The 20102-nt window shown below is 41.3% G+C and overlaps 2 protein-coding genes across 2 annotated transcripts in view; one reads left to right on the top strand and one right to left on the bottom strand.

Annotated features, from left to right (window-relative positions):
* Window positions 1-1606, top strand: part of LOC121872791 (basic salivary proline-rich protein 2-like) — a 2192-nt gene extending 586 nt beyond the window's left edge. The window contains exons 2-3 of the mRNA XM_042375849.1: window positions 263-328; window positions 986-1606. Of these exons, the coding sequence (XP_042231783.1) occupies window positions 263-328; window positions 986-1606 (687 nt within the window). The remainder of the gene's footprint in view (window positions 1-262; window positions 329-985) is intronic.
* Window positions 1607-11511: 9905 nt separating this feature from the next.
* Window positions 11512-20102, bottom strand: part of LOC121872790 (nuclear migration protein nudC-like) — a 69465-nt gene continuing 60874 nt past the window's right edge. Inside the window, exon 5 of the mRNA XM_042375848.1 lies at window positions 11512-11802. Within this exon, the coding sequence (XP_042231782.1) occupies window positions 11751-11802 (52 nt within the window). The 3' untranslated portion in view covers window positions 11512-11750. The remainder of the gene's footprint in view (window positions 11803-20102) is intronic.

The following is a 20102-nucleotide window of genomic DNA, read 5'->3' as shown; positions in this document are numbered from 1 at the left end:
CCACCAGAAAGTGTGACATCTGAGTGTGGTTTGGTTTTGTGATGTTTGATCACCTCAGGTTCACATTTTTCCTGAAAGTTACAGGTGTTGTTCTTTCACTTGTGAGCTTTATTGAGGTTGGTATGTATACAAACCTAGCAGAGTCACACTTTCAAAGATGGCTGGAGTGAAGCGCGACATAACAATACTATGTATTGTGGGCTGTACTGGGTGTGTACCCAACCATTGTGTTGCTACATTCATTGTCTTCTTTCATCACCAGGTTGAACCAGAAGCTACTTCTATTGTGCTCCTCAATGTTCATTCTTCCAGTAGTGTGAGTGTGCCAGTAAAGATGAGGTTGCTTAGTATATGTGGCTTCTATTCATCCTACTTAGGGGTTATGGTGATGAGGGATATGCAGTGGGTGTAGCTAGACCGCTGCTTGGCGGTAACTGTGTAGCTCATATTGATCTTGAGGGTCTACCACACTTGGACTTAGTCTTCTAATTTAGGAAGCATTATTTGATGGAAATTATTTCCATTTCTTAATATCTAAAGTGCACTAATCTCAGACATTATATTGTTTAAATGTAAAGTCTGGGTATTAGTTCTTATTTATATTCATATTCACACCCATCTTGATTAAGATGGATGAAATTCAAACATTCACAATTTTCCATTGTTGAGGTTTTGGTGTGGTTCTTTAAAATCCTGTAAAAGAATTAGATTAATCCTGTTTGCAAGTCTTAAGAGGTGACCCTCTCTTGGCTTTTCACACTGACCTTCCTACACTCAAAATAAAATAAAAATTATGTAATTTTGTATTATTTTACCATTATGGAAAATCTCGATAGACGAAAAGTTATTTCTTGCCTCAAGACTAAGACAAATCTGATGGGGGAATAGCAATTTTTGTTATCACATTTCTTCCCCAGTTTTTCCTGTAATTATAAACACTGTCACCACCTGCCTGCTTCATAACAGTCCGAGTGACTGTTGACAGCTGAGGGCCCCTGGGATCGCTGCTCCCCTTGGGAGAACCCCTGGCGGCGCCACCGCCCCTGGAAGGGTCCCTGGGGGCGCCATCACCCCTGGCAAGGCCCGTGGGGGCTCCACAGCCCCTGGGAGGGCCCCCGTGGACGTCAATGCCCCTGAGAGGTCCCCGGGGGCACCGCCGCCACTGGGAGGATCTCTGGGAATGCTGACGACGTTGGGAGGGCCCCTAGAGGACCTGCCGCCCCTGAGAGGGCCCCTGGGATGGCCACCGCCACGGCAGGGCTCATGTGATCGCCACCACCGTTGGGAAGGCCTTTGGAAGTGCCACCGCCCCTGGGAAGACCCCTATGGCACCGCTTCCCCTGGGGCCACTGCCGCCCCTAAGGAGGGCCCCTTGGGGCATTGCCGCCACTGGGAGGGCCCCTGGGTTCTCCCAGGGCACCTTCCCAAGGGCAGCGGCACCCCCAGGGGCCCTCGCAGAGGCACCATCAGGGGACCTCACTGGGGCGGCGACACCCCTAGGGGGCCCTCCAAAGGACAGCAGTTCTCCAGAAGCCCTCCTTTTGGATGGTGGCGACCCCCAAGGGGCCCTCTCCAGGGCGGCAGCGCTCCCAGGGGCCCTCCCTAGGGGTCGCAGCGTCCCTAGGAACCCTCCTGAGCATGCTGATTTCGAATATAAGGTCCATGATTTGATTACAGGGTAATTAGTGGTTGTAATGACGCTTCGAAAATTTAATGACATTTTTCAATGCTAATTACTGGCTAGCTATGGGTTTCCAAAGTGCGATTTTGGTGTTAATTTGTTATTCTGTAAGTACTGAATTATCTAACCCCCTTAAATTTCAATTCTGAGATAAAAATATATTTTGGTCGAAAAATTATTAAGGCTTGCATTTTTGACAGTTATGGTACAAAATTATTTTTTGTTGAAAATCACATTATACCCTACAGCTGAGCATGCTGCTGTCAAATATATGCTCCATGATTCGATTGTGGGCGGCGGCGTCTCTAGGGGGCCCTCCCAAGGTTGGCGGCACCTCAAGGGGCCCCACTTAGGGGTTTCAGCGTCCCTAGGGGCCCTCCCAGGGGCGGCTGCGCCCCCAAAGTCCTTTCCCAGCGTGATTACAGCAGCAAGAGTTGGACGATCGTACCAGCAGTGTTGAAGAGTACTCTCCATTTCCAAAATGAGGAACTCACCAAAGCAACTGTCGAATTACCCAACGTGTACACGGGCACATGTTGTGTGTCTCCCGGAAACATGCAAGGTAAAAGGGCTGTCATGTGAATCTACCCTGAGCACTATACGCCCTGGTGGTTTGACCGACGTACTGATTCTAAATCGAACAGGCGTTCAGCAAATCTTAAAGAAAGGATGTTATTTGTGTGATTTTCTAGTATATCACAACAATGTCAAGTACAGCCTACTAAATTCCCAATTCGAGGTATTGTTGCGACATGCCAACAGACTCGACAGGCCAGGATAGATCAAATTGCACCACATATTAAGGTGATCGATCACCCCAGGGCAAGATACGCCTTTTAGAGCTGCTTGCCGACTATAGAAATATAGTAGCCTTGCCAGGGGAAACGCTAGGTCAGACAGATTTAACATCCCATCATATAGCCTTAAAGGAGGGAACCAACCCTATTTACGTACCAGCTTATAGACTACCTCATAGCCAGCGCGCTGTAGTACAAAATATGGTACAGGGTATGTTAGATGAGAATGTTATTAGACACTCAAAATCCCCCTTTAATAGCCCGAAAAAGGATGGTGGATGGCGCCCTGTTATAGATTTCAGGCGCGACAATGATCAAACGATCCCTGACAGGTACCCTATGCCTATCTTGAGCGACATATTGCAATCCTTAGGCAAGGATAATGCGGTATTTAGCAACTTATATTTGCTTAGTGGGTATTGGCAAATACCACTCGATGAGAAATCACGGCATTTAGCACGCCTCTAGGCACTTTGAGTTTCTATGAATGCCATTTGGTCTCAGAAATGCCCCACTAACATTTCAAAGAATGATCAACACCCTGTTTGCCGGATTGATTGGTACCACAGTCTGCGCTTATTTGGATGATCTAATAGTAGTCAGTAAGGACATCGATTCCCATCTGATTAAACTGCGTGAAGTGTTGGACAAACTTTCCACAGCAGGCCTCAAAATAAAACTCTCGAAGTGTGAGTTTTTAAAATCCAGAATCCATTTCCTTGACTATGTAGTTGACGGTGAGGGCATACATACAGTTAATGATAAAGTCAAATCTGTATCTCAGTTCCCGCGTCCTACCTCAAATGATCATGTGTGTAGCTTTCTTGGCTTATCTGGATATTATCGTTCCTTTATCAAGAACTATGCAACATTAGCATCGCCCCTAACAAGGTTGCTAAAAAAAGATGCAATGTTTATATGGGACGCTGAACACGAAGATAGTTTTACGGCATTGAAGACAGCGCTTAACAATGCCCCGGTTCTAGCATTCCCAGACTACACTCAACCTTTCACGCTTCCGGAATTGGAGTCGGAGCAGTGCTCATGCAAGAGGATACGCGTAGGAAGTTTAGAGTGATAGCATTTGCAAGTCGCAAACTAATTGATGCTGAAACACGTTATTCGGTGACGCATTTAGAAACGTTAGCCGTTGTGTGGGCACTTAAGAAGCTCAAAGACATTATCTTTGGCTACAAGATAACTGTTTTTACTGATCATACGGCAGTCACCGAGCTGTTCCATGGCAGAAACTTATCAGGCAGATTAGCACGCTGGTATCTGACAATTCAAGAGTTTGACCCCGAATTTAGGTATTTACCTGGAAGGGCGAATGTTGTCGCCGACGCTCTGTCAAGAAATATAGCACCAGTCATGCCTGTATCAACATTCACTCTTTCGCAACTGGAAGATGAGCAACGACGCGACCCATATTGGTCAGCTGTTATTTTTGCTCTCGAATCGGGTGAGGATGTTAAACTCCCCAAGTTAATTCTTCCCTTAAGTCAGTTTGAATTACGACATAACATACTCCATAGAACGAGAAAATCACCTGAGGGTATTGTGTCTCAAATAATCGCACCTGACACGTTGTGCAAAGCAGTAATGACATTGTTCCATGATGTCCCACAGGCAGGTCACCAAGGTCGTGATAAATGCTTAGCGGACTTACGAAAGAAGTACTTCTGGAACACTATGAAGAAAGACATAGAATTACACATAGCTAATTGTTTGGCGTGTGCTCAACATAAAGGTTCAACAGGATCACCAGCCCCGATTCTACAATAACCTACACCAGACCGTCCGTTTGACACAGTCGCTATTGACTTGTTACAACTCCCAATGAGTCATCAGGGATCAGCCTACGTCTTGGTGTGTTTGGATCACTTTTCAAGGTTCGTGGTCTTGGTCCCACTAAAAAGCAAAACGGCCGAAGCAGTAGCCTATGCATTAGTGATGAATCTTATATGTCCATATACTATGCCTAAAGTTCTGCTCTCTGACAATGGCACAGAGTTCAAGAATCAGCTAGTAGCGCATATATGTGCACAATATGGTATTAAACAAACTTTTGTGACAGCTTATCATCCACAGGCTAATGGCCTTGTTGAGAGAACCAATCGTAAAATCCTAGAAATACTGCGTCCAATTGTCAGTGGTTTTCAATACGCATGGGAGGATTGGTTCCCACAGGTTGCAGCGTCTATAAATGGGTCAGTTAATAGCTCTACAGGCAAAACACCCTACTACATTGTCTATGGTACAGATAAACGTCTACCTTACGACATCCTTACAGATGCGCCATACCCGGTTTATAATACGGATGATTTTGCGGCAAAACAAATTCATGTCTACAGATATTCATGCCCAAGTAAGATCACATCTAGCGGCGTCACGCGCCGAAATGATCATCAAACAACATAAACAAGCTAAACCTGTCGCACTAAACGTTGGGGACGCTGTTATGTTAAGAGAACCTGAAAGGAACTCCAAACTTTCGGCAAAATTTTCTGGTCCATTCCGCATAATCTCAAAAGAATCAGGCAACAAATTCAAAATTTGGAAGTCTAATGCACAGATTGCAGATGTCGTGCACGCGGATCGTCTGAAGAAGACCCAGATAAATGTATTACCTCCAGTTGATGATGTGATTGATACATCCTTACAGATTGTCCAGAAGCAGAGTGTCCCAAATGACTAATGTATGAAACTTCATTCTGCAAGTAGACGTTAAATCGTTTGTAATTCCTTACAGAATGGCTTGGATCTTCAGTGTGTTGCTTCTACTCTGTTGTGGCACCGTTGTGTTGACGGACATGTCCACATCAGTCCTCAAACCAGGTGCACTTGTGGCACCTCTCGGACGCGTTCTCATAGTTGAGGACGTGGTGAACATCAAGTATGAACTGCATCCACTACTCCAACTTCCGTGTCAGATGGAAAACGTCGACGGCCAACTACAATCAGCATTGGACATCCTTCATGGTCTCAGCACAGTTTCTAAGAATTCGACAATAGTTTCACAAACTATAGACCTTCTACACTTTCGTCTCCAGAACCTTCGCAAGTTTCTCGTCGATGTTGGGAAAAATCTACCTGCGTCTCAAGCGGATCTTGTTAAAGAAGTGCATTCTCAGGCACAACGAAAAAGGGGTCTCTTTAATTTTGTGGGTCTCATCCAAAGCGCCTTGTTTGGCACGGCAACGGCCGATGATGTAGCTAAATTGGGGGACCGAATGAACGTTGTCGTTCAGGCTGCATCTCAACAGAATCGTGTTATTTCTCAAACCTTTCACGCGATTACTGCTCTAGAATCAAAGGTTAAAGCAATCATAGTGGAGTCTAACCAAGTTTCGAGGATTGTTACTAGGCTACAGAAAGCAATCCCGACATTAGAATGGCTCCTTTATTTCACAGAATATTTGCGTGCTGCGGAAATTTCAGTTCATAAAATTGTAACCTCTAAAAATGAACTAATAGACAGCATTGTAGATGCCGGGATAGGACGTGTGGACGCGAAGCTTGTGCCTGCGCAGACGCTTCTTGAAGCTTTAAAAATAGCCAAGTTGCAGTATCATTTAACTCCTATTTTTAATGACAATGAGGTTCAATATTATTACCAACTGTTGGAGTCAACCCTCACGCACAATGCAATTCTGATCCACATTCCTATGCGAGGGCAACATGAGTTTAATGCATGGCATTTACAACCCTTCCCCTGGTTTGTGAACGACACACTGTATACCCTGGATAGGCCTAAAGAACTTTTCTAGTAGATGAAGAGTATTCTTTGTTATCAATAGAGGATTCTGAGGTACTGTCACGGTGTAAGTCGTCTTATTTACACCTACACGTATGTCCAGCCTACATGTTCGCGTTTATTCCTGCTGCAGAGGGAATATGTGAATTGGCAGTCATACAACCAAATGGACGCACAGCGCTAGCGCAATGCAGTTATAGGCCAGTTAGTCTAAAGACTGTGTTCCACGCCCATCTTCACAATGTGCAGTATTTGTTCTTTCCAAATCTCACTACTGTCATTTTAAAATGCCATGATGGTGTTAAGCAGCTAGTTGTGAAAGGGCATTACAAGGCTCCTGATTACTGTGAAATCACCTGTAGTACATTACGGACCTTGCCTACTCATCAGCATTTTGCTTTAAATATAAAACTGAAGTCTGCTTTAATTCAACTTCCTGTAATGAATTTCACTATTAAGGATATTCAAATAGCATCAGAGAAATTAAAAGTTTTAGCTTTCTTGAACGAGACACATTTTGTTGATTTGAAAAATAACTTGCCATTTTACCTATCCCTCTATTTTGTTAATACAGTACAGTGAAAGTAATAAATAATAAGGAATGGATACAGTGTGACTGAGCACTTACCTTTAATGTAGTCAGCTGAATGCACATGGGGCCCCCATAATTTTCTAATTATACATGGAGACTACATTAGCTGGAAACGTTTCGGTATAGAAAATGCGTGTGTCATTTGAAAAAAAAAGAAAAAAAAAAGAAGAAAAAAAATGGTCACAACTGCAGCGGTCGTAAGTCCCGACGGTCGTAAGTCGGGGTCTAGCTGTGTATATATATATATATAGTCAACCCTAACTTTACGCGGTTAATATAACCCACAGGGTACCGCGGAAAGTGAGAAACGCGTAAAGTGAACAACATAACATATGGGATTAATTGAAATAGAGACCGGGCCGACCCCCAAACTCCACTTTTTGACGACACACAACTATGTTGTAGTAAAAATTTTATCTTAACTTTATGATGGTATGCACACACAAGTAATATAGAAGAGGTTAGGTTAGGAAAAATAAAGGTTAAGTTAGGAAAAATAAAGGTTAGGTTAGGAAAACTAAGTTAGGTTGAACACTTACGTTAGTAGAAGAGATGGGTCGGCGTACGGGGATGGAGGCTGGTTCCGAGGCAGAGGGCAGGCTACTGGCCCTCAGGTGAGTCACCATCACTGTCATCCACACTTGTCAGGGCCTCCCTGACAAATCCCTCAAAGTCATCTTCACTGTCTCTACCTCTGTCACTATCACTGGCTTGGGCTGGCTGTGGTGGGTTGCAGGCGAAGAACTCTGTTATGCTTTGCTGACGGCTGGTGTTTATGTTATCGTGATAAACCTTGAAGTAGGGCTCCATAGTCTGCAACAGCTGGGTAGTGAAGATTTCATACCTGTTTGCGTCATGGTAGTCGGAAAGGAGGAGCTTGATTTTCTCGACACACTCGATGGCACCCCTAACATTACTATGGGATAAGTGGCGTTCTTCTTGGGATGACGCACCACCTGCCTCTTCACTGACGTCATCATCATCTACCATCTCGTCGGTAGTCACACCAGGATCCCTTATCACCTCCAGGATGTCGTCGTTGGTGGTCTCGGAGAAGCCTGCAGCTGTAACACTCTGTGCAGCTTCTCTGGCAAGGTCCACTGCTACTGCAACAGTCTGGACCTCACCAGTCACAGATTGACTCTGCCACCCCCGGAATGCCTTGCAACACATGTCTCCATGCGTGACGAACAGTTGCTACAGACAGCTGATCCCATGCCTCCACCAAGAAGTCCACAGCTTTCTTGATGTTAAATATTCTCCAGAATTGTTTGAAAAGTATTTTTTGCTCTGCCAACTGTTGATCCTCGTCTTCTTCGCTCTTGCTATCGGTGGTGGTGTCACTCAGGTTACGCAACTCTTCCCTGGTGTTGGTGTAGTCGTTCAGGAGCTTCAATTTTTTTGTTGAGAATGCAGCTTTTACATTACAGATTAACTCTTGGTCCATGGGATGTAATATAGACGTAGTGTTGGGAGGAAGGAAGACCACTTTTACGTTGGGGTGACGATCTAACAGTAGGGGCGAGTGTCCTGGTGCGTTGTCCAGCAGCAACAAAATCTTGAATGGCACATTCTGTTGCTCACAGAATTTCTTTACATCGGGAATGAAACAGTCATCAAACCAGGAGAGGGACAGTGTAGAGAACATCCACGCCTTACGTGCGGTCAGCCAGTGGACATTTAGCTTGGTCATGTCCATGTTCTTGTAGGCGTGCGGCTTGCGGGCTGTGTGGATCACCGATAACTTGAGCTTACAGGTACCGGAGGCATTGGTGGTAAACAGGACGGTGATGCGCTCCTTCTGCATCTTCCGGCCCAGAATCTTGCTGGCATTCTTCACAACGAAAGTCTTGGAAGGTAGCTTTTTCCAAAAATGACCAGATTCGTCCATGTTAAACACCTGGTCGTCGGTGTACTGTTCCTCCATAATCTCACGTAAAAACGGAGGAAATTCCCTAGCCGCAGCACGGTCAGCACTGGCTTCTTCACCACCAATGTTTATATTGGTGATCTTGTTCCGCATCTTAAACCTCTGTAACCACCCAGAGGAAGCATTAAAGGGTTTGGGCTATGTAATTCCCATCTTTCGTGACACTGCAGCATACAGTTCACGTGCGTACTCCTTAACAGAGCGCGTGTCGACCGCCATGTTCCGTCGCGCCTGACGCACCAAGTAGCTCACAAGTAATTTTTCTGTCTTGAGAAGCACCTGGTTGTGAAAATACTTGATCATAGAAGCACCTGTAGACTTTGTGATCTTCATGTGCTCCTTTATCTTGGCTGCATCCTTCTTTATCGTCCGGATCGTAGATTCGTTCACACCATGCTGGCGCACCAAATTAACCTGTCTTGTGCCTTTCTCTAACTCTTGGATGATCTTGTACTTCACCTCGTAGCTTAAGGAACGTCGTGTCTTCTTGGGCTTAGGGCGGCTGGGTCCATGCAAGGAAAGGTTTCTCTCTGCGGGTGGTGGTGGTCCGGTGGAAGCCATTTTACAGAACAATGGATGCACGATTACACGGTGTGGCCTGGAGGGATGAAACTGCCGCGGCTAGGTCAAGCGTCGTCTTTCCTCCCTCCCTCCCCCGGGTGGACACGTCATATTACCTTAAACCAATTACAGCTAGCAGCGGAGGGAGGTAGGGATGCATGGCCAATCACAGTCCGATACATCATATGACGTCAGTGATAACGCAACAGAGACATGCACTGCGCAACCTTACCGCGCGGCTTGGCCAGGCGGAGGCAGAGGAGGGCGGAGGACGGAGGAGGCGGGAGCAGGCGGGTGGGGCGAATCTAAAAATAGCGTTGAGCCGGACACTCTCCGCGTAAAGGGATACACGCACCGCGGAATATGAGCTTATATTTTCTAAGTCAATATTCTTTTCTTTACTTCATTTCTTCTTTCATATCTATTTTTGTATTTTCTGAATTTCATGTCATTAATTTCTCTCAATTATATCCATGGTTTAGTTATACCTGTACCTGTATTCTATACCATGGATCATGGGAAAACCATGTCATTCGAACTATAACACTTATTGTACTTACCACGGTAGCCTGCCACCACCAAGACTTTCTTAGAATATAACATATCTCAATGAACTGTTAGGTAGTGTGCTAGTGAGCTTCTAGGCACATGAGTTACAATAGTTATTTTCTGAGAACCAACAGGTAGAAGGAATAAGTGGTGATACTCGTAGTTTACTAATTCAATATTTATTAACATGAGTGAACAAGACGTTAATTAAGTACACTCAGACCAGACTGGACCACTTAGGTCTTACTTTACCATTCATAAAATAGATCTTCAATTACTGATTACATCATTAAACAACTGTTGTATTATTTCTTTGACAAATAAGATGGTTATTTTACACGCTCAGATAGGACTGGACCCGTAGGTCCGTCCTACTTTTACAAGTAGTAAAATAAATCTTCAGTTCTTGGTTAGAACATTAAACAATGATTATATTATTTCATTGTCAATACAGACGGTTCTATGACACACTTGACAAAATCCCAAATTAACTTATTTACTGGTATAGTACTATCAATATTTATGGGTTCACTACTCAACATAGGATAACTATACTTCTGTTAATTATCCCTAATCATATACAACAATAACACTTTGGCCCATATAACTGTAAGGAGGGCCCCAGGGTGTAACACTGGTGTCACCACAACAAACGAAGAGCGTTGTTAGGGTCGCTTGGAGTCCGGCACACGGTGAGGGAGTTCGGGCATAGTTCCCAGGGTACGGACTCGCACAATTTAATCGTGCCCAATTAACGACATCCTGCAAAGCAGCCAGCTGGTGTACAGCTACCGGTCCCCTGGTGACTGTTGGGTATTCAGCTAACACACACACTGTGCCCGAGATAATGATGGAGCAGCGTCAGAGATGTGACAAAAATAACTCAATCACCAACTATCTTTTGTCTAGCAACGGCAGACGATATTTACGTTACATTAATTCTTTCACTGGGTAAAAATAATTTCACTGTTACAACATGAACACTGATATTCACAAAATTCACTTAGTTAAACTGACTTAATCTGGCGGGCATGGGAACATACACATACTCGAGATAATGATGGACCAGCGTCAGAGATGCGACGCTACTCCTTGGGCACGAATTTATATACGACTTTCTGGCATGGGTAACGCACAAGCCTGAGTTGCCAGTTAACTCCTTTATTTTCATGACATAATTATAATCTTACCAGTCTTTATTCTTAGGAAAGCGGTAGAATTTTAAATGTCTGTGGCTTTTCTTGTCCTTCCCACAAACAACACAACCATGACAACCACGCGGAGCCATTTCCTGTTACTTTGGTTTTGTCACACTGAACAAATCTTGAATTTCCAGCCAGATGACGTCATATAACAAAACAGTCTTTATGCAGACGACATTCACGCAACGGTGGCGCTATCTATCGGTGACCGACCCAACTACTAAGTGTCCAGTGAGTAATTTGATGCTATTTTTTGGCGGCACACAGCTGTATGGGGTGTCGAGCTTCCTTACTCTACCTTCCCAAATATCTTTTTGTTGTCTGAAAATTTGACAATGTGGCTCTATATATTTACATCTATTGGTATGTTGTTTATGTAGATAACAAACACAGTGGGTCCAAGGACTCAAAATACTAGGATATTCAGAAATAACAACCAAAATGAAAATGCTTATTTTATTAAATAATTAATCTTAAACAAAGGTAAGCAATTCCAAATACTCATCTTTGTTCAAAATTTAGGTTCAACAGGTGAAGTTTGGAATGAATTAAAGATGAGAGATATTATAAAAAAAATTATGCAGTTAATACTATCATATTAACAAAAGCAATTTATGCATATGAAAATTAACTTCAATTAATCAGTGATCTATAATTTCAATTACTGTATAGTACATACTTCTAATTGAATTTGCACTTAGAGAAGTCCATTTCTGGATGCTGCTCCATGAACCTGGAAAAAAAGTCAACTTAGAAACTTGCCCAATTTACACAAATATTTTAGCCATTACTAACACTCTAGTGCTACTGATTTAGTTGAATTATGAATGCTTGTTGCTAAATTGCTTTGACTGCTATTACTAAAATATACAAAAATCTTCATACAATAAAGTATGCACAGCATACAGTAGTACAGTATTTATCAACTTTATTCCTTTAATAAAAACATTAAATCTCTTTAAAAAAAAGAAGAGTAAGTTGTGTATCAAAATCATATTTTGGAGATGCATGGATGAGCTGCTGGAAAATGTCATATGTGAGTCATATTCAAACAGGTAATTGTCACTACATAAACAATTTATAATTATATGCTGGTGAGTATGACCAGCACTGTAAAGGAATGCCACCATAGTTTTATACTGTACCTAGATGCTCTTGCTTGACACAATTATACCTGGGTACTTAAGGTGCTGGATGTGTGGACAAAGAAGCCCCATTTTTTATATTATTGTTTTTCAGATCCCTATCTAGGTACACGTAATAGCAATGACATAAGATATACTGTACAGTATACTGTATAAGGTCATGTATGTCTTATGTCATCATTATTAAGTGTCACTAAACAGGGGCATATACTGTATATCTATATTCCTGCATAATATCCTGTTGTATGTGCCTTTCTTTAAATGATCTAAGTTGTTTCGTGGGAATATTGTCATTACGTGTAAGTTTATCCTTCATTTGGCCAAAAACAGGATTGGTGAATACAATTGGTTACGGGAAATTAGTTGTTTGATTGGGTACTCAGAAAAAGTAGCACCTGAAAAAATAAACATACAGGTATCCGTCGTTTAGTGATAATTCAGTTTAGCGATTTAAAATTTTTAACACCCTTCGTTGTTTAACAACCTGCACTCTTCGGTTTAGCAATCTTGGAATCACTGGGAAACATTTGGGCGGGAAGTAGGAAAAACTGGGGATTCTGTGCTCCAAGTGCACATCATTACAATATTGTAATGTGGTTTAGAAATAAAGAAAATACTATACAGGTGCTCCTCGACTTATGACCTACTCGACATACGACCACCCGGACATACGACCGCCGCAGTCGTACAAATTTTTTTTCAAATTCCATATGCATTTTCAATGAACGAAACGTTTCCGTCCCGTTCGACAACGTGGCGTGGGCTGGGCCATCTCGTGGTGTACAGCATCCACGCTGTAGCGAGCTCAGTTGGTGTTTGGCCGTCGTTGTTGTCGGTAGTGATCGCGCTGTGTACTGACAATATTTTCGTTTCTAATTCCCTTTAAAATGACTGGCAAGCGTAAAAGTGAGAGTTCTGGTGGTGCTCAGAAGAAAAAGAGACAGTCAATTACTTTTGAGATGAAAATGAAGATGATAATGCAATATGGAAATGGAAAAATGGTAACAACCATTTCACGCGACCTAGGCTTCTCTCACTCGACGATATCAACAATTTTGAAGGACAAGGAACGAATTCGTGAGGTAGTGAAAGGATCAGCAGCAACTATAAAGGGAACAATAATAACGAAAAAAAGACAAGGTCCTCTTCATGAGATGGAGAAATTACTTGTGATGTGGATGGAAGATCAGCTGCAAAAGCATGTACCCTTAAGCTTTCTAACCATACAAGCTAAGGCAAGAACCCTTTTCGAAAGCCTGAAAGAGCAGACAGAAGATGAGGCGACCAAAACTTCGCAGCAAGTCATGGGTGGTTCCAAATGTTTAAGAACCGCTATAGTTTGCACAGTGTAAAGGTGAGTGGAGAGGCAGCAAGTGCTGATGTGGAAGCTGCCGAAGCTTTTAAGGAGGAGCTAGATCGTGTCATAATGGAGGGAAATTATTTGCCTGAGCAAATATTTAATGTGGATGAAACTGGCTTATTCTGGAAACACATGTCAGAATGGGCATACAGTACATCCACAAAGAGGAGAAAACCATGCCAGGATTCAAGGACCGAATCACACTTCTGTTGGGGGGAAATGTAGCTGGTTTCAAGGTATAACCCTTCATGATAATTATATCATTCAGAGAACCCAAGGGCTTTTAAAAATGTCAGCAAGCACACACTGCCAGTGTTTTATCGCAGTAATAAGAAAGCATGGATGACCCTAGCTCTGTTTGAGGATTGGTTCCTGCATTGTTTCATTCCATGAGCCAAGGAGTATTGTCTGCTACAAGGGATTGCATTCAAGATTTAATTAATTTTAGATAATGCTCCAGGACACCGACCTCACCTGGACGACCTGCACCCTGATGTTAAGGTAGTCGACATTCCACCTAACACTACCTCTATCATCCAACCCATGGATCAAGGTGCTATTGCTGCTTTTAAAGAATACTATTTACATACGACCTTCGCTCAGGCTGTTGCTGCTACAGAAGGTGAGAAAATGCTCAGAGAGTTTTTGAAGGACTACAACATTTTGAAATGTATAAAAAACATAGCTGCAGCATGGGATGAGGTTACAGGTCAGTGCACGAATGGAATATGGAAGAAAGTCCTGAAAAGATATGTGAACAGTTTCAAAGGATTTAATGAAGATGAAACAATTTCTGAGATTAGTAACAAGATAGTGGAGTTGGGTAAACAGCTGGAGTTAGAAATTGATAATGAATATGTTGAGCAGTTGGTTGAAAGTGTAGCAGAAGAGCTGAGTAACGAGGATCTTATTGAACTGGATGCACAGAAAATTGCAGAGGAAGAAGAGACAAAATGTAGAAGAACCTGCACCCCCTAAAAAAATTTCAGTGAAACAAATGGCAGAGGCATTTGCTACTATTAATAAGGGGATGCAAATGTTTGAAGAAATGGATCAAAATGTTAAGCATTTTGCAAAAGTTAACAGAATGATCCAAGAAGCACTTGCTTGCTACAGGGAGATTTACAATGACAAGAAAAGGCAAACTGAGCAGTCTAAATTGGACATATATTTTAAGAAGTCCCCCACTGCTATCTCCTTACGCCCCACCACTGCTGCCTCTTTACCCTCTAAAGATGATCCAATGCCTTCAACAAGCAAATATGTTAGCCTATCTGAAGACAGCGAAATTGATGACCCACCCAGCCCTGTCTCCTCTGCTTCATCCAATTAATGTAGACTCCATGTTTAATTAAAAAATTATTGAGGCCCTGTGTGCATTCAGCTGAGTACATTAAAGGTAAGTACACAGTAACACTTTATTCATTTTTCATTATTGATTACTTTTACTGTACCTTATTTCATTTTAGATTTTCTATGTATTATTTTCGCATTTTCGACTTACGACCTGGTCGTCGGTCCCTAACCCTGTCGTAAGTCGAGGACTGACTATACTGTACTGTATAGAGTACATTATTTTATAATTTTACAGTATTGTATAGAGTAAAATAAAACTATAAAATGAATAGCATGGGTGTGTATGTGTGGGAAGTGAAGGTCTATATTGAGGCAGTGACTGTGGCCAGCTGCACCCCCCCCCCCATTTCACCCATAAAATTTTAGTTCTCTTGGTGTAATTCAAGATTATTTTCTTTAAATCAACACTGCACTGCATTATATATTGTCAATATGTAAAATAAACTTCAAAATGACCAATAATTTGCTTGTAAACACAGAAAAAAAGCGTTTAGTTGAAGAGTCTCAAGCAAGATGTTACCTCCACTGAAAAGACACAAAGACTGACGCCTGTATGCTGTGTTGGCAGGCTGGATGGCGTGCCACAAACTAGTGACCCTACCTTCAATTATGTTCAATAATTGTTAAAATGACTAAAAAATTTAATATTAAACTTTTAAAATTGTGGAATAGTATAAACTTCTTGATATTTACTAAAAGGGTAAGGAATTTAAGCCCTAGAACCGATTACTGTATTGGCGGACTAATACTACAGCTGGTGGACAGCCAAATGCAAGCTAAAACATGTGGAGGTCGGCTCGTAAGAAACTCGTTAATCGAGGGATTGCTCGTAAACCGAAGTTAAGAATCTTATGGAAGGTAACTCGTTAACCGAAATCTCGTTAACCGACGGACCACTGTATATAATATAAAATCATATTTTGCGCATGGAGGCTGCTGGGCTAGTGAGTGATGACGCCGCATCACTAACATAAACTGTCGCTACTTAGCGGGCATTTTGTTTACATGTATCTGAACAGGAACAGGAGAAAAACTTTCTCAGGTATCTTACAAGCAAGAGAGCAAGTGATGGTAGTGATGGTTCTGAAGCTAAAAGACAGTGTACTGTATAAGCTTAGCTTATACAGGCAAAAGGTGTGTGGATATTTTACGCGATCTGAGGATGGTGGAATCAACAATGAAAACTATCCGTAAGAAGCAATGAACTTATTTTCGGAAATGGATCCATTAACAGAATGAAGCATTAAAATTAACAGGTGAGTGAAAAACACATATGACCCCTACACACAGATTTATGACGAGAAAAAGAAAGCACCTGTGCAAGGTCCTTTAGACAGTTTTATTATTCCAAGGCCTAAACCAGTGGTTCCTAAACATGGGGTAGCAAGATGCATCATAAGGGGTCACACAGAGGTCATGGGGTCGATGGGGTCACCTGGGTCTTGCAGTGGTCACATGTGATTTTTTTTCTTTTTAATCCAAGTGTCAAGGACTGAAGGAAATGGTCGACAGAAGCTGTCTCATTAAGGCAGGATCATAAATTATGGTAATGCAGTTACTCTCCTTGTCCTGTGACACGTTTCACAACAGAAATTCCACACTCCTATATACTGCACTTTTAACTTTTCTCAGCTAGGTTCACTCAACTTCCCACAGATGCAAAAAAAAAAATGGCAGCAAATTTTAATGAGTGGCTTACTGAGTCTTTTGCACTCGAAATGTCAGAATTACAGGCTGACAACGAGGCAGGGGTGAACTTTGATGTCTATGATAACATAGCAAAGTTTGGGATTACTTTATCAGAGACATTCAGCTGTTTAAAATCGAACTATCAACATTCTGGTATAAAAAAATGATTACCGTAACTGTATATCATCAAACTTCTACTTAAAAAATTGTGTGCTATTTTGCTTAACCTCATATACCCAAGGTGTAGAAAATTAATCAAATGATGATGTACACATGTCATATGAAATATGACACAGTTGTAGTACATGATGTTTTACCACATAATTATACCCCCAGTTAACAGAAAATTTATTAAATGGTAATGCACACATGTCACATATGAATTATGACAGAGTTGTAACTGAGAGAACAGTAAGTTATGTTGCTTAACCATATAATTATACGCCCATGTAACGAACACAAAATGGCAATATAATCATAACAGAGTTGTAACCTGTTTCTACCAGTGTTTACTTTTACACTTCTCAATTATGTAAAATATTTTCTTTATCCGTTTTTAATGTTAAATACGAGTAAATATATGTCCATATATATTCTATGAATTTTTATATTTAATGTAATGACTCGGGATCGCACTGGATAGGTGGCAGCACTAGATGGGTAGCACAGGAAAATGCTTGGGAACTCCTGGCCTAAACCACGAACTTCAACTACACCATCGAATTCAGCATCAGCAACAGCTCCAGCAACAGCTATGGTATCATCTTTAGGGAAACCTACAGTTTTAGCCAGAGTTCAGATGGAGAACCTGGTGATTTAGGAACTTCGTCTTCATCTGGGTAAAAACTTAGAAAACAACACTGGCTGTGTTCCTATATTTTTGGCTTTACCACCATTGGTGAGTAGAAATTTTGTTTAACATTCATAAGCATTAATTAAAACATATATGAACAGTGTTGTTTTCATATTTTTATGTAGAGAAATGATGCTATGTTTTCACATGTGCGTACTTACATACACTGTCCTTGCATTATCCATCTCATTTTTTATCATCGGTGGTTACTTTTATTGTTCCATTTACATTAAATAAAACATACAATTCTTTCTTTTTTTATTAATTTTACTACAGCTACAACTAAAGTCTTATTTCCTTCAGTTTCATATGGAGAATCATCGTCATAAGAACATAAGAAATTAAGGAGTCTGCAATAGACAGGTTGGCCTGTGCATGGCAGCTCCTGTCGAGAGTTACTACCACCAGGGCTGTCGGAATTTCCGAATCTTGTTTACCTAACACGCTGATTGGTTCAACTGCTCGCGTTGTGATTGGTTGCGAGTCCATGATGTAATTACTATTTTCTATAATATAATGTCTGGTGGGGGATAACGAAAAAAGATCCCAGATACAGTAATTATATTAGAGTAGTCCTCATACTCGATGAATTTCATTGTTCCTGTCATTAGTTTTATAAATTTCTGAATAATAAACACTGCATTATACACCATTCAGAGTATTATATGAGATCACATCAGAACAGACCGTTGGCTTCCTTGTCTCGACTCTCAATATTGCTTCGTATGTGACTCAGCAGAATATAATTCTGCTAAAATATCGCTCGTAAAATGTAGGCAAGGTAATTACATACATCTAAAATTTATTTATGTGTATTCTATATGGTATTTTAGCCATGAAAAAGCATATTTCCTTAAGTCGGTAATTTACCGACTGTCGGAGCAGTGACGTCACGGCTTACAGACTACGTCATCAATTTACCGATTAGCAGACGAAGTACAGGATTTGAACCAATCAGCATGTTCGATAAACAAGAGTCGGAAATTCCGACAGCCCTAACTACCACTCTCTATCATCCATGAATCTATCTAGCCTCTTTTTAAAACTTTCCAGCATTCCAGCACTTACTACAAAGTTGCTAAGCTTGCTCCACTCGTCCACCACCTAAACTTATCCAAATTAAATCCGTTGCTACAAGTCCTATCCTGCTCGGATATTATAAGAACTTTATCTATATCGCCTTTATTGATTCCTTTCACCCACTTAAATACTTCTATCATATCTCCCCACACTCTTTGTCTTTCTAGGGAATGCAAGTTTAGTTTCTTTAACCTATCATGATATGGAAGGTTTCTTAGTCCCGGAATCATTTTCGTCATTCTTTGTTGCACCGACTCCAGTGAATTGATATCCATTCTATAATAAGGTCACCAGAACTGAATCGCATAATCGAGGTGCGGCCTGATTAGCGCAAGATATAGTTGCAATAAGACCTCTACACTCTTATTACTTACACTTCTAGATATAAAACCTAATACTTGTACTCCGTTTGAATTATTTCGAACATTAATGCACTGTTTTTTAGGCCGTAGCGTAGGTCCAGGCTTACAAGTACCCCTGTCTCTTTCACAAGTCGACTTCTCTAGGTTGATGTTGTTAAGGCTGTATACATTGACAGTATTTGGGTGTAAACACCAACGAAAACAACGCCGTCCCGTCTCCTCTTGTGTTTCAATATTCTACATATAATTATTGAATTGTATTGTTCATTTTGCATACATAAATAATAATTCAATCAAACAGACATTCAATATTAAACAATTATGAATCTTTTGTACATATTCTTAATAAGAGAAATGACTCTGTTTCCATGAGTGAGCACATACAGTTCTGAATGAAAGTTCTTAATACAGTCAAGGTGGAGGGTGCAAAGGCAGCTGCACCCTTACGGGAGGGCAAGTCGTTGTCAGTGATGCCACTCGCGAAAAACCAATATTTACCAGATTCGTGTCTGAATCTTTCTACATCACCAAACAAAATTTTGAGGTACTGTATGACAAAATTATACCCAATTACAATTACCTGTAGTTTAATTTTTATCAAAACACTTCTACAAACTGTCAAAAATATATAAGTACTGTACAATGGTCCCTCGGTTAACGAGAGCAATTCGTTCTAGAAGGTTGCTCGTTAACCGAAACCATCATTTCAATGTGTTTTTGGGTAATTGGTTCCAGCTCACCGAAAATTGCCTAAAGTAAAAAAAAAATGTAGTAAAGTACACTTACTTTGAGGTGTGTATGTAGAAGGCTCCTAGATGATGATGATGATGGGAATTAGAATGGGGGTGGAGGAGAAGGGAGAAGAGAAGGAAGTGGAGGTGGAAGGGAAGTCACCCCATGGTGCTATATTTCACCCATAAAATTTTAGTTCACTTGGTATAATTCAAGATTATTTTCTTTAAATCAACACTGCACTGCATTATATATTGTCAATATGTAAAATAAATTTCAAAATGACCAATAATTTGACTGGAAACACAGAAAAAAAGCGTTTATGTTGAAGAGAGTCTGAAGCAAGATGTTACCTCCACTGAAAAGACACAGAGACTGACGCCTGTATGATGTGTTAACAGGCTGTTTGGCGCGCTAAAAACTAGTTTCTCTGTACTTAAATTATGTTAAGTAATT

This window comes from Homarus americanus, unplaced genomic scaffold (genome assembly GCF_018991925.1).
Source record: "Homarus americanus isolate GMGI-L3 unplaced genomic scaffold, GMGI_Hamer_2.0 scaffold39155, whole genome shotgun sequence".
Classification (NCBI taxonomy): Eukaryota; Metazoa; Arthropoda; class Malacostraca; order Decapoda; family Nephropidae; genus Homarus; species Homarus americanus.
This window is presented reverse-complemented; position numbering and strand designations above follow the sequence as displayed.